The sequence below is a fragment of the Bidens hawaiensis genome, unplaced genomic scaffold (assembly GCF_021521415.1).
Source record: "Bidens hawaiensis isolate Kalapana, Puna unplaced genomic scaffold, B.hawaiensis_p1.1 tig00015775_1, whole genome shotgun sequence".
NCBI lineage: Eukaryota > Viridiplantae > Streptophyta > Magnoliopsida > Asterales > Asteraceae > Bidens > Bidens hawaiensis.
In genome coordinates this window covers 263,724-277,738 of record NW_027492409.1, presented here as the reverse complement: position 1 = coordinate 277,738, position 14,015 = coordinate 263,724, and the positions used below count along the sequence as shown (strand labels likewise).

Sequence of the window (14,015 nt, the reverse complement as noted above, 5' to 3'; positions counted from 1 at the left end):
GTCATTAATTTTAATATTATAATTGTTGAGGCTCTTATGAATTAAATCCAAGATTTTGAACAATTTTGTGTGTGAATTGACCAAAGACAATTACTTTCAATGGACACCTCTAACAAACAAGCCCAATCATATTTTATAAAGCAATAAAAAGTAGCACATTTAACTAGGGGCTTTGCGGATTAGATTTCAGATAAGATTTCGTTATAGACTTTTTAGGTAGTTGTGGGGTGAGGCAAAATCGGAGATGAACAATTCCTTAACGATCCATTGCAAATTTTGAATGCGAGATTCTAGAGAAGGTTTCCTTCCAATATTTTCATGTGTCGGGAATACTTTTTTTCTCAACCGTGATTCATCACAAATGTATGTTGTATATACTTATATACTTCTCTGATTTTCATTTTTCACTTATGTTGTTCTTGGTCTCTCTAGTGACAATGTTTGTTGGTATGAACTATCGTTTGTTAGAATCAGTGCCTTCGAATTAAACTTTGCCAAATGAGTTGTTGAATACCTAATACGTGTTGGTGTGTTGAAAACTAATTTGTTATAATTCGTGACCTCGGAATTAAAATTGATTGTTTGCACCTAATGGAGAGACTTCGATGTCTTTAGAAACAAACGGTTAATTAATCTATCCAGGAACGTAGGTGATGGAGGCCCAAATATTGAAGAGCGTGACATATTATATTTGGAGGTCCAGGATCGTGCTTCCAAAGGTGGCCCACGCAAACGGGCATAACTTGGCTCACGAAGCTCCGTTTCAAGCCCACTACCAGTCAAATTGAAGTTTGAGACGAGGAGCACATTGTGGCAAACGCCTATGGCGGTTTATCCCATGTACGAAGCCCAAAAACGCCTCCTAAATAAAGTTATGAGCCTTTTTTATGTTTTTCGTCAGTTTTTATCTTTTTATTTTTTGGGTTTGTGTTTGGCCTGTGGCTTTTTTTGGGCCCATTTCATATTAGAAAGCCTGTTTATATGATGTTGATATAATATGGATGGCCAGACTTGAATTTCATAAATAAATATTTTTCTCTTCGTTTTCCTTGACCGTTGGGTGAGAATTGGGAGTTTTTGATGAAGTTCATCACGGGCATTCACATAATCAACGTGGTAGATCTTCGTTATCATTTTATCGCTGCATCAGTAGGCCAGTTTTCTAAGGAGCCGGTTCTCTTCTCGTTTGTAAAAATTTATGATTGATCTGGCTAGTCACGTCACAAGAGACATGCTTAATTCGAACCCAACACTGGCAACATCACGAAACAATCATCAATGAAACTGTTGTACTTGTTGTAAGTTCTTATTTTCAAAGCATAGGTAGGCTTTCTAAGCCAATTACAAAGCAAACTAAAAGAAGGAGAATGTTTGTACTTTGTATATTCATAGTATGCAACAAGGTCTACATGTAAGTTATATACTTATATCACCCTAGAGAAAATATTGATCCTTTTATATATAACACAAACCGAACTACATCTGGATAATGGGTAAGCGAGCAACAAGCTGCGCCGCTATCCCCTTTTGAATCGCAAAGCCTATTCTATTAAATATAAATCCTTGGTTCCTCGGGCTCTGCGAGTCACTGTGGAACGAATACTAACAAACTCTTATTTCAAATGACTCCAACCTTAATAACTTCAACTCCATATACTTTATATTATCCAGTTTCAGACTCCGCAAAACATTTTGATTGCACGCTCATCCGAGTATATTGGATTTTTAGCATAAGATTCAATAAACTTGAAATGATCAAATGTTTTGAATCTCGGAGGGTGTTCATCGTCTACAAATTCTTCCGGGATTTCTACTATCCCGTTCTTAAATGTGAATAACGCTATGGAGTACCTATCTTCTTGTCCATTCATGACCACTCGATGACGAGGCGATCTAAGTTTACCGTTACTCCATGCCTAAATATATACACAAACAAATTAAGTCATTACCAAGAGTTGCAAATTTTGATTCTACAAAATGGCACATCCTAAAAGTCACTAAATCCATTTTTTTACATCTTTAGAAAACAATCAGTGTCCTTATATGAAAAACACAACCATGAATACTTTTCAGGTCATCTATGTACTATGTGACCATGTTTCTGTTCGCTTGATATGGAGGAGTTGACCGAAACTAGCAGAATGATGAAACATGACCGTATAACTAAAACTTAAACAAATAATAACGTACATACTTTGCCTATAAACCACCACCCACCTCATTGGTGACTACTAATTAGTTAAAGACAAAATAGCAAAAGACGTCATTTATGTTTGAACGTTTTTTCAATAGACGTCATTTAGCAAAAGAAATGGCAGAAAACGTATTGTATGTTTCAAATTCCGTTCACGTTACGTCCTTTGACACTAACTCAGATAATTATCTGTCAAAGGACGTAACGTGAACGGAATTTGAAACATAAAATACGTTTTCTGCCATTTCTTTTGCTAAATGACGTCCATTGAAAAAATGTTCAAACATAAATGACGTCTTTTGCTATTTTGTCTTAGTTAAATAATAAATTCTTTGGAAACGCTTGTTTTTTGAAAAGAAATAGCAATCGACCGATCACCATATCTACTAGATACGAATAATATTGTAACGTTACCATGAATGCATCGGTTGCCATGACAACAAAGGACGACGGAAGGTACTCAACTTTCACCATTTCATCATCATTCTTAATCTGAACCTCTAATCCATCCACATGATTTTGGTTAAGTATGGTCAAAAAGTGTTTCTGTATGAGTCACAGAACCCATATTACTCTCGTCGGCTTTCGCTGGCCTATATTTCATTACTCTTAGAAGAGGAGTCATTGATTCGTTGTACGATTCGTAGTGTTTCTCAACTCCATAGCTTTCAAATACCATCTTCCTCACCATGTGTTCTAGTTTGGAAACCATATTTGCATAGGAATGCATAGTTTTACTGAAAAAAATAGAGTTCATGAAAAAAATAGAGTTCATAATTAATATATGATAATTATATACAGGGTGAGGTTCCTGTACAATAATTCATTAACGTACGATAGGTACGCGAGATGCTTAAAGGCAAAAAACAAAAACGTTCAGCCAAAAACCTAAAACACTCAAAAAACGGTTTTCGTGAAGAAAAGTGAAAAATTGATCGATTAACGATCCAAACTGTTTGTTTCGGTGAACCAATGATTAATTGGATATATATTGACAATTTCGAGATCATGTGATGTGATTTCGTTGATCAATTTCATGAATATAAGTATTCTTGTACCTAATGTACGTTAAGTAATTATTATATTCTATCTTTTCTCTCATTATATATAACCGGTTGTAATACATCTCGAAGGTGAAATATTGTTATGAACGTGTTATTAGTAAAAAGATTAATTTAAGAATAAACATTCCCAGTTTTATTAACCAAGAAAAAAAACTCGACACTTGATTATAGCTTTTATCATGACTCGATATATTTAGCTAAACATAAACCAGTTTAAACTATAACTAGGACTCTAATAAGAACAATTAAGATAATTAATCCGAACTTGATTATAATTATCTGTAACCCTCTGATTAACTTTACTTACACTCCTAGACTCTTTTTACCGCAAGTCGCATATAATTAAGGAACGGTTCAGTAATTAATTCCAACAATAATAGTTGATTTAGGAGAATCATCCATGTTTTAGGTGATTTTTTCAATGTAAAAGTAGGTTAGTCGTTCGGCAGGGCTGCGACTTTAGGTAACTTGATTTTTTGTCGTAGCCCACCACCCGAATGACTTACCATCTTTAACAAACAACTTAAAGAAAAATATGAGAACATGAATAGTTAAGATCCTAAATCACCTATTAATAAAAAAAAATAATTCTATATTTGCATATTTGCATATGTTATTACCTGAAAAGTTCATTTCCAGATGGCCACATGAGGTTTGTAAAGCTTTGAACATTATCATAACTTGTAGCACACTCAATTCCCAGGCTTTCATAAAGAGGACGAGAACGTAAAGGACCCAAGTAGCCATGGAAAGGCTTATCAGAAGTGTTCTTCATTTTGGTTTCGACCGGAAGATCAAATAGGGTTTTTAAGGTATCATATACTTCCTTCTTGGCTTCTTGCGAAAACACTCCGCATATAGCCATGAAACAACCATACTCTTCAAGTGCTTGTCTCACTTTATGACTAGTCATGTTCCATGATTCCGTTCCAGGTTCCAAGTCTTCCATGTTAATTACAGGAAGTTTGGATTCTGATACGGAAATCATGATTATGATGTGTGTGTGTGCGCGTCCGTGTAAGAGAGAAAGAGAGATGTTTTGTATGTTTTTTTGAGTATGTAGAAATATTGTGATCTTATCAAGATAAGGGAAATAGTAATGGTTTTGGTAAAATGTAGTTTTCTCTCGCTTTAAAGGTTTGTTAATTGTGCAAAACTTTGAACATATTTGTTTAACGGGTACCCTTGTTCAATTATTTGTGAATAAACCAAACCATTTCATGACATCCACTCGTTATTTATATCATTATTGACAATAATGGGTCCATGATCTTATCACACTTTTTTTTTTGTTAATAATGACATAACTTGAGATGTTTAGGAGTCTTATTTTATCTCGTTATAAGTTATAAAATGTTTAAGAAAGTTAAGTTTTATGAGTGTATAAATCATATGAAAACACTCTCTTAAATCACTTCTGAAAAAGACAACTAATGATACTATTTGACTATGCCCGAATGCCCGCTGCATTAGATCAAACGATGAATAGGTGACTGACAAATAATTTTAGTGAATGAAAGAAAGATTTGTATATGCATTAATGATTAATGATCAAATCAAGATCTAATGTTTACAAATCTTAAGTCATAGGAATCAAATACAAATAATACAAAATTATTCCAACCCTAGTTGTGATCCAAGAAATATATTAATCCTCTTCGATTAATGCATGTCCACTTTGTCATAGACCTCGGGGATCTACTTTCTTCCATATTTTTTTTATTTGACTTAGGCATACCACTCAACCACCCTCAATATGAAACATTAAATATATATCAATATCAATATCGTTATCTGTCTCTATCGTTTGAATTTACCGACAATGTTAAAATACAAATGACAATAAAAGTAAAAAAATGTGAGAAGAAATTTAGTCTATTGATTTATATTTGAATGATTGAGATTAATTTTAAAACTTGATGAGAATAGCATGAATGTAATAACTCACTTATGATTATTTTCTCTCTAGACATGCAAGACACACGCCAATTCCTCCATCATTTTAAAACGTTTATAACTTTTTCATACGACGTTGATTTTAGAAAAAAATTCACCATAATAACAAGCGTTTATCTTTAATATGAATATCATATTGTGATAAAAAATAGAAATAAAAAATAAAATATTAGTGGGTTTTCCTATATATTCATCATTGTGTCTTACGTTTCTGGTCATTATGTTATATGTATTCATCATTGTGGTTTATGTTTCAGATTATTGTGTAATATGTATTCATCATTGTGTTTTAGGTATTAGATAATTTGTTGTTATTTTATCATTATATTTGCATATTATTATTAATTACACAACGGTGTCATTGGTATTAAAAAAAACACAATGATGTGTTGAACGACACAATGACAAAAAAAAACACAATGACAATCAGAAAGACACGATGACGAAAAAAACACAACGGTAAACAAAAAGACACAATGACATAACTTTTGTTTAATTCTTATATAACAAAATCATACTCATTATAGATAAAAAAACGCTTATTATTATAGTGAATTTTAAAAAAAAATCACATGGAAAAGCTACAAACGTTTTAAAATGGGTGAATTAGCATATAACTTTCATGTGAAAAGAAAAAATGTATACGGTTACTTTTATACATTTTTTCTTATGTTTCACACTTGACACATTTCAATTAACTATGACTTCTTACACTTCTCATTTTTATTAGCGTTTGTAGAATAGTTCAACCCATAATTTACATAGGTATTAATTGCCGATATGTAATTTATTATTTGTTTTTTCTTTCGTATATTGTGGGATTAAATGTCAATCCTGACAAATGTAGTCCGTCAGTAGGCATCAGTGATATTCATTTACTAGTAAGAGCATTCCCATCCCACCCTCTATCTCTAAACCAAAAATTACACTAAAACTCACTACATTTTCACTCTCTATTTCAATTAAATAATACTTTTTATACCTTTTATCATTACCTTTTCTCTTTCCTTCACTCACAACCACTCTCAAAATATATTAAAATATTATAGGGGATGAACAGTAACTTTTCAAATATACAGAAAAATCATTACTTTCTCTAAAATATAAAAACTCTTCACTCACAACACCCTAAATCACTTTCTAAATTATAAAAACACCCCTCAAATAAAATGAAGGGCGGAATGAGAATGCTCTAATAAGCTAAACTTGTAACTATTAAGGTCAAGTTAATTTGGTTCACACGTTTCAAACAAACAAGAGACTTTCTCTCTTAAACTAAGATGTAGGGATGAGAATACACACATATTTAGACGTGGAAACACACACTTGTACACAAAAAAATGGTGGAAGTTATGTGCAAATGACAAATGTTTTGTATGTATATACAATTCAAAAGAACATAGAGAAATGGGAGACAAGTCTTATGTGAAGCTTACCAAAGAGCAAGAATCGTCGTTACAAGATGTTACACCCGGGGAGCTCAATCAACCTATCGATGTTCATCAGGTTATAAAAACGATAATATATGTGTGTATGATGCATGTATGTGTGTGCATGCTAATACTTATTATCTTTTGTTATTTTCATAGTTAAATGCTCGAAGATGTCCAGAATGTGGGCAAGCCTTACCTTCATCATATGAGCCACCAGCCGATAAGGATTGGTCTACGGGTTTATTTAGTTGTGCGGACAACTCCAAAAGTTGTAAGTTTTTTCTTTACCTATATACAACGTGAATTCTTTTAGAGTTTATACAGGGCCGGCCCCGAGGATTTAAATACCTCGGTCGGGCTGAAATAAAAAAAGGCCCGTATAGGTTAAACGGATTACGGATAAAAAAAATTTTAGACCCAATATAATTTTTTTTGTTGCATATAGCTTAAACGGATTAGACAATAGACAAATTATAATTAATCAATTAATGTAAAACATGATCACCAATAATTTAAAAAAAAAATTCCTTTAGCGTATTTGAGTTTTGGATTCATTGGTATTTAAAAGATAATACTTCGAATAACTCAACTATTGTTCAAGGTATTTCTTAAAAAATATTCTTTTAGGCAAATATTTCCAAGAAAATAAGCATGCTTTTTAATTAGAAATAGAGTAAGTTGAATAAATTTATAGTAAGTATAAAGTAAAAAATTTTGATATAAAAGATATAATAATCTAATAAAATTAAAAGAATAAAAATGTTAAAGGCGTATCAAATCATTTAGTATTAAATAAAAACAAAACATAAATCACCTCTTTAATGAAGTTAGATAAAAAAACTAAAAAGAAAAAAACGTATGTGTATAAAGTGATTCTTGATTTCTTGAGTATTGGTGTCAGAAAAGAGTCCAGAGAATCAGAGACCATCATTTTCAATTAATAAAATAATATTCTCTCTCAAAATTAACATCATCTTCTTCTTTACTGTGCCTCAACAGTTTATCTTTGCTGGAAAACCTCTACCACCTCCTAAAAAAACCGTGGGTGATATGCATAAAAAAATTTCGGCCCCCTAAATTTATATGCCTCAGCCGGTTGTCCAGCTCGCACTACCCTAGAGCCGGCCCTGAGTTTATACAAACAAATAACGAACTTATATAAAAAGATGAGAAAAGTCAAGATTTACACAAGAAGCGTGAACTCCAATTGAAATTCATCTTCTTCTTATTTATTTATTTTTAATATTTCAATTAACAAATAACACGACTAAACAAAGAGTGTCATTATCACCAATGGATTTGACCGTCGATGATCTAATTAGAATTTGTCTAGTAGTTTATGCTGATTATTGTTTAAAGATATGTTTACAGAAAATCTTATATAAATTTTATTGAAAACTGAGTTTAATTAAAACTATATTATATTTTTTAATTTACAATATTAACGATAATTGATTTTGAGTATAACTTGGTTATTAATAAAATTTATCTCGAACTATTATAAAAACTGCATATTTTAATTTAGGAAAAATCAAATTACATGTTATATTGAAAAAGGGTCAGATCTAGTATGGATCGTACATGGACAGTAGTTGGAGTCGGCGGCTCTCCTAGGGTTCCTTTATCGGGGATCCCTGGGGAAGAGGATCAAGTTGGCCCTTGCGAACAGCTTGATGCACTATCTCCCTTCAACCCTTTGAGCGAAATATGGCAAAAGGAAGGAAAATCCATGGACCGACCCCATCATCTCCACCCCGTAGGAACTACGAGATTACCCCAAGGACGCCTTCGGCATCCAGGGGTCACGGACCGACCATAGAACCCTGTTCAATAAGTGGAACGCATTAGCTGTCCGCTCTCAGGTTGGACAGTAAGGGTCGGAGAAGGGCAATCACTCATTCTTAAAACCAGCGTTCTTAAGGCCAAAGAGTCGGCGGAAAAGGGGGGAGAAAGAAAAAGAAAAAAGGATTTCAATTGGATCACTTTCATATGATCAACTCTTTTGACTTTGCCATCTTTCATCATGAGTTCACTATGTTTCATATGCAAAACATCTTTCACAAAAAGAAGGTCCAAAAACACCTATCAAATGTCTTAAATTTGTAGCATTTTGTTTGAATATTGTTTTTGGCGTGACCGGACTTTTTTGTCCGTGTATGTTGTTTGGGCGTAACATAGAGACCTTAAATGAAGAGATTCCGGCAAACAATGCATGTATGTGTCACGCTTTATGTGTCGAAGGTGGCATGGCCTTAGCCGGAATAACTGCGTGCATCCCAGGAATCGACCCTGGCACGTTGTCTCCTAACCGAGTGTCTTTTCTTTGCTTGGTGGATGTGTGGTATTTATACCGGTATGGCAAGACAAACACTACAAAGAAAATATCACCTAAAGGTATATTGTGTAGCATTTTCATATCATAAAATTAACTAATGCTACATGCATATTCTTTAACTTTGTTTACTATTTTGTATAGAACTCGCCTTGTGACCCTTGTGCAGTACATTGTTGCTTGCATTGGTGTGCGTTATGTCAAGAGCATCGTGAGATGAAGTTGCATCTAGCCGAGAACATTGAAAAGACCTTAATGAGCCCGCCTCATGTTCAAGAGATGAAGACCATTGTTGAACGAAATGAAAAAGATGATGTGTCTACTTCTTCATCACGTGCTTCGTCTTCCCAACAAGAAGGTGAAAACGCCAAGAATGCAGAGCTTCAGATGGTTAGTATATGAGTGAAAAACACGCATGCAGACATCTTAAATCCTTAAGATAATCGTGCTCAAGTTTTAGAAAAAAAAAGTAGTAATGAGTTGTTTACTTGTATGAAATGAGTTAACATAGTTAATTTATGGTACAGGTTTCATAATCTATTTCTCTCTCTAGAGACATAATCTCTATACCAAGAAAACCATTCATTACAATTTGTACATTTGTTTGTTATTAGTTAAGATCATCCTTTTAAACCATCATAAGTGCAAAGAACTAAATGTACTTACATACACACTTAGTTAGCTGTCACATTAACTTTTCATAAATCTTAAAAAAACACTTATTTTCTCTTTAACCATACAAACATCCTTTATCAATCCTCCATCGCTAGAAAGCCCTTAGCGACGTGCGAGGTCCTTACGGACAATTTGGTCTAATACAATCCTCTTTGCAAATCCATTCACATGGGCCAATTATATCCCCAAGGGTGGTGCATTAGCGACGTAAATGTCATTATATTTTTGTGAGTGTATGTAGCATTAACGCCATCATTAACAATATCTTTTTTCTAACGACCAACGAATAAAGTCCGACTGCCCGAGGTAACCTGATATAAAAGGCAACCTCATACACCCGTGAAAGTAGACAACGTTGGGTAATGAAGCCTACCATCTCATGTTCCAGGAAAACCCACGCCCAAAGGCCCACGGTACTGTGGTAAGACCTGGTTGGGATTGGATTTGAACTTGAGACCTTGCGACCTCCTATCCAAGTCTTTACTTCCCCTCAAATGTCATTTGAGCTAAAGCTCATTAAAATTATTATCGGTATCGAATAGGTGTGTGAAATAAATAAAATACAATAAAATTCTCCCGAAACTAAAAATGTATATGAAAAATATAAAATAAGCATAAAAATAAAAAGGTAAATATGGTACATATTAAAAGTGAAAGTAGCGATGAGAAGGAGTCAAGTCATTCGCGACTTACTCAATATAGGATTGATAAAAACTTGAAACGAGCCTGATTCTCAAATAAAGCTCATTCAGTTATCGAGTTCATGCTCGAACTTCGTATGGGAAGCTCTTTTAGGCTCATGTATTAGTTTCACACTGTACAATCGAGCTTTGGCTCGTTTTAAAGTACATCACGTGCTTGAGCCGAACTTAGGATTGTTTAAAAGTTTTTTTCTCAAACTATATAAAAACAATTAAAAAACGTATCATTGTTCGATTCGCAAATTGTTCCAAAAAGAGAATTGTTGGTTTGACCAACGAACTACGTGGGAAAATGGACATTTTATTTAGAACTATAGGCTTGAAGGGTCATAAGCAGATCTTGAGCATGAGTCAGTACGTTAACAATCCCCGCTTGCAGTCAATACAACCAAGCTTTTTTCGCCTAAAGCCCTTATCGCCTCATGAATTCACTCTTTAACTATATATAGAACCTAAATGGGGAGCAACTAGGCTAGACTTGAACTATGTTATGAACAAGTCTTCCTTTCCACACCAATCACAAGATCTCTAGTTCGACCAGGACCAGGAGTCCTAGTCCTGGTTTACACAACTTCAAACAAATAAAGCAACTATAAAAGCTATGCTTGATTCGCATATTGGCCCGACTAGTAATTCACTTCAAGAGTTATCTCCCAACCTCTCCTTTATTAACAAAAATAAGAGAGATTTCAGACAATTAGCATATGAAAATATTTAAATGTCTGGTTCTTCCTCTAACAATCTATAACCATTTTATTTCGTTAAAAAATTCATGGTGGATCAAGACGGACCCATTCATAAGCTTTACCTTTTATTTTAAACGGTCAACTAGTCCTTCAAATGAACTACTGACTAAATTCATCAAATTGGGGTACACTCGTGTTTTGATCCGGGAAAAACCCTCATCTAATACCAACGCCCGTAAACACTCTCCCGACTCCACGACAATACAGTAAAATAAAATTTGGTCAGTACAAGAATCCAACTAATGAAAACCAAATGCTCGTCTAGTCTCCATCATCACCTCTCTAAAACTAAATGTTGGGACCAGTAATAATACACGAGCCAAACTCAAACTTAAAAACCGACACGCGGAAAACTGACCCACCCCACAAGTCATATCCGACATAACCTCCCCAACTCAAACTCTCTCTCCTTTACTATTTAACAAAAACCCCCAAATCTCAAAACTAGGGTTTATCATTATCATTATCAATCAATCAATCAATCAACACTATGATTCGATCATCTACACGCTCTTTACACAAATTAACATCCTTGTACAGATCCTGGTCTTCCATTCCATCTTCCCAGTCAACTGCCACTGCGATTCGGCGGTTAACAACCGATGCAATAGTACCAAATAGACAAGAAACGGGTATGGGTTTGTGTAATTGTTAATGGGTTTGGTTTATTTTATTGATTTGTGTGGTTTTTTGCAGGAAAGTTTGGTGCTTTGGGGTTTTTAAGGTCTCGGTTCCATGCTGCTCGGGTTAATGGAGGTGGGAATGTGAGGGTTAATGGCGAGAGATCGTTTGCGTCGAAAGCGTCGCGGTCGACGAGTGCCAATGCGAATGCGAATGCCTCGCAGGTTGTGTTTTGTGTTATTTTGTTATGATAGAAATTAGTGATATTTGTAGGCCTGTAATTACAGTGTTGCAAAAATCCCGACTAGTCGCTGGCTAGCCTGACTAGCACCTAGCGATTTTTACAACACTGCCTGTAAACGAACTGCAGAACCGAACATTCATGAACACACATTTTGTTTGCTCATTTATGCTTGTTATGTTCGTTTATGTGCTTTCGTTTAGGTTCATTTAAATTATAATAAATGCACAAGTAGTTATATTTATGTGAATAAAAAAAGTAAGAGTTTGCATTTGTGAAGGAATAGGGTCTATCTAATTACAAGAAAGTTTTATGACATTAAATCTTAATTTGCTTAGATGTGTTTTTGGATGAATTTTTGAACTGTTGCTTTAGGTTTTTTTGTATTTATTAGTGCTAACTTATGTTCGTTTGTGTTTGTTTGCATTAGTGAACTGTTGCTTTAGGTTTTAAATGGACAAACATGAACGAATAGTCGAATACGAACATGCTCATATTCTTAATGGATGGGCACGAACAAAAAATGTGTTCGATTATATGTCCTTGTTCGGTTAAGGCTAATTGAATGAACATGAATACGAGCATGAGCATGCCCCTGTTCGTGTTCGTTCAGTACGGTTACAGGCCTAAATATTTGTCTGCAAATGCTTGATTGTGTGTTTAAGTTAAAGAAAACAGTTATTGGCTGACAATATTTGATATTTATTTAGCAGACTGTAATGAGAGGCAGTAAATTAGTGTCTTGAGTGAACCAAGTTGTATGAAAGTGTCAGAAAGAGACTAGCTAGGCCTGTTAATCTTTCTTAACGAGTTTAATTGATGCGAATTAGAAAATAGACTGTTAAAGTCGTTTATTTTATAAGTTTTTATATGTTAATATCAACACGTGTTGAACTGTTTTTGGTCTTACTTTATAGAGTAGGAAAGATGTTACAACTGTTGAAGATCCATTTGATGCACCGACTTACAACATACCCGAAAAGCCAATGACATTTACTGAAGGAGCTTCGTATAGTGTTGTTATCCTGGCAGGACTTGGAATTGCTGCTGCAGCAGGATATGGTGTATTTAAAGAACTTATATTTGAACCCAAAGAGTATGACTCTGTAGCATAAGTTTTATATTTTTATACTTTGTTATTTACTGATTTTCATTATTTTTTGTTCATTAGGTATAAAGTTTTTAACAAGGCTCTGCGCAGGATTCAAGATGATAGTCAGGTTTCGTCATTATCGTGTTTCATATACAACATTTTTTTATCAAAAATATAATATTATTTATCGTAATATCTATCATGGACACTAGGTTAGGGTCAGGATCGGGTCGCCTATAACTGGATACGGTCAAGAAACCAGAAACCGTGCGGCTCGCCAACGAATCCCTAATAGAGTCTGGAAGGACGATGATGGTGTTGAGCATGTTGAGGTAAATCTTTAACTTTTTTTTAATAATATAATTATGTTTAGGAAAACGCGTCTTTTTTAATTTTGTTAATGGATAATTGTAGGTTAATTTTTACATCCGGGGCCCACACGGAGCCGGTAAGGTTTTCAGCGAAATGTTTAAAGACAACGAGGATAAGCAATGGAAGTTTATGTATCTTCAAGTTGAGATTCACTCGCCATCCCCATCAAGGATGCTGCTTGAATCTTATATTCCCGCTTGATTAAACAAATGCACCATGTAAAGGTTACATAAATTATTTATTTTCAATCAAGCCTGTTTTAATGGTGATGATGACGGATTCTTTTTGTGTTTTATGCAGGCAAATGATAGCGCACTCTTCTGTTTTGATGATACATAAAAGCTTAAGACACTTGAATGGGTTTGATCCTGTTGTCTGTTTTCCATTTGACTATTTTGTATCATTTTCTATCACTCTCTTTTTGTGTCAAATGGTGGTGGTTTTGTCACTAATTATTTCATAGCCCGAATAAGTTATGTTTGATAGGTAGTAAATGGAATGAGGATGATAAAAATCTTGTTTGGTTGATTTGAAAGGAAGCAATTGAATGGGAAAAAAGGTTATTGAATCCTGGACTTGTACTGATT

General features: G+C 34.1%; 1 protein-coding gene and 2 pseudogenes across 3 annotated transcripts; 2 read left to right on the top strand and 1 right to left on the bottom strand.

Moving 5' to 3' along the window:
- Window positions 1-1,604: 1,604 nt before the first annotated feature.
- Window positions 1,605-4,359, bottom strand: LOC143549760 (putative 2-oxoglutarate-dependent dioxygenase AOP1; annotated as a pseudogene). Its single transcript, XR_013138193.1, has 3 exons — window positions 3,879-4,359; window positions 2,609-2,931; window positions 1,605-1,916 (listed from the first exon to the last, which is right to left on the bottom strand). The product of XR_013138193.1 is annotated as a putative 2-oxoglutarate-dependent dioxygenase AOP1 (transcript).
- A 2,158-nt stretch (window positions 4,360-6,517) lies between these two features.
- On the top strand, window positions 6,518-9,835 carry LOC143549759 (cell number regulator 6-like; annotated as a pseudogene).
- Window positions 9,836-11,509: 1,674 nt separating this feature from the next.
- Window positions 11,510-13,997, top strand: LOC143549757 (putative mitochondrial import inner membrane translocase subunit TIM21). 2 transcript variants are annotated; one of them, XM_077040581.1, is made up of 7 exons: window positions 11,510-11,733; window positions 11,798-11,946; window positions 12,881-13,059; window positions 13,135-13,183; window positions 13,269-13,388; window positions 13,471-13,646; window positions 13,729-13,997. In XM_077040581.1, the coding sequence occupies exons 1-6, from the start codon at window positions 11,592-11,594 to the stop codon at window positions 13,627-13,629; spliced, it is 798 nt and encodes a 265-aa protein (XP_076896696.1). In that variant the 5' UTR covers window positions 11,510-11,591; the 3' UTR covers window positions 13,630-13,646; window positions 13,729-13,997. The 2 variants fall into 2 exon arrangements, with proteins under 2 accessions (XP_076896696.1, XP_076896695.1); XM_077040580.1 differs by having other exon boundaries at window positions 13,471-13,997.
- The last annotated feature ends 18 nt before the right edge of the window (window positions 13,998-14,015 follow it).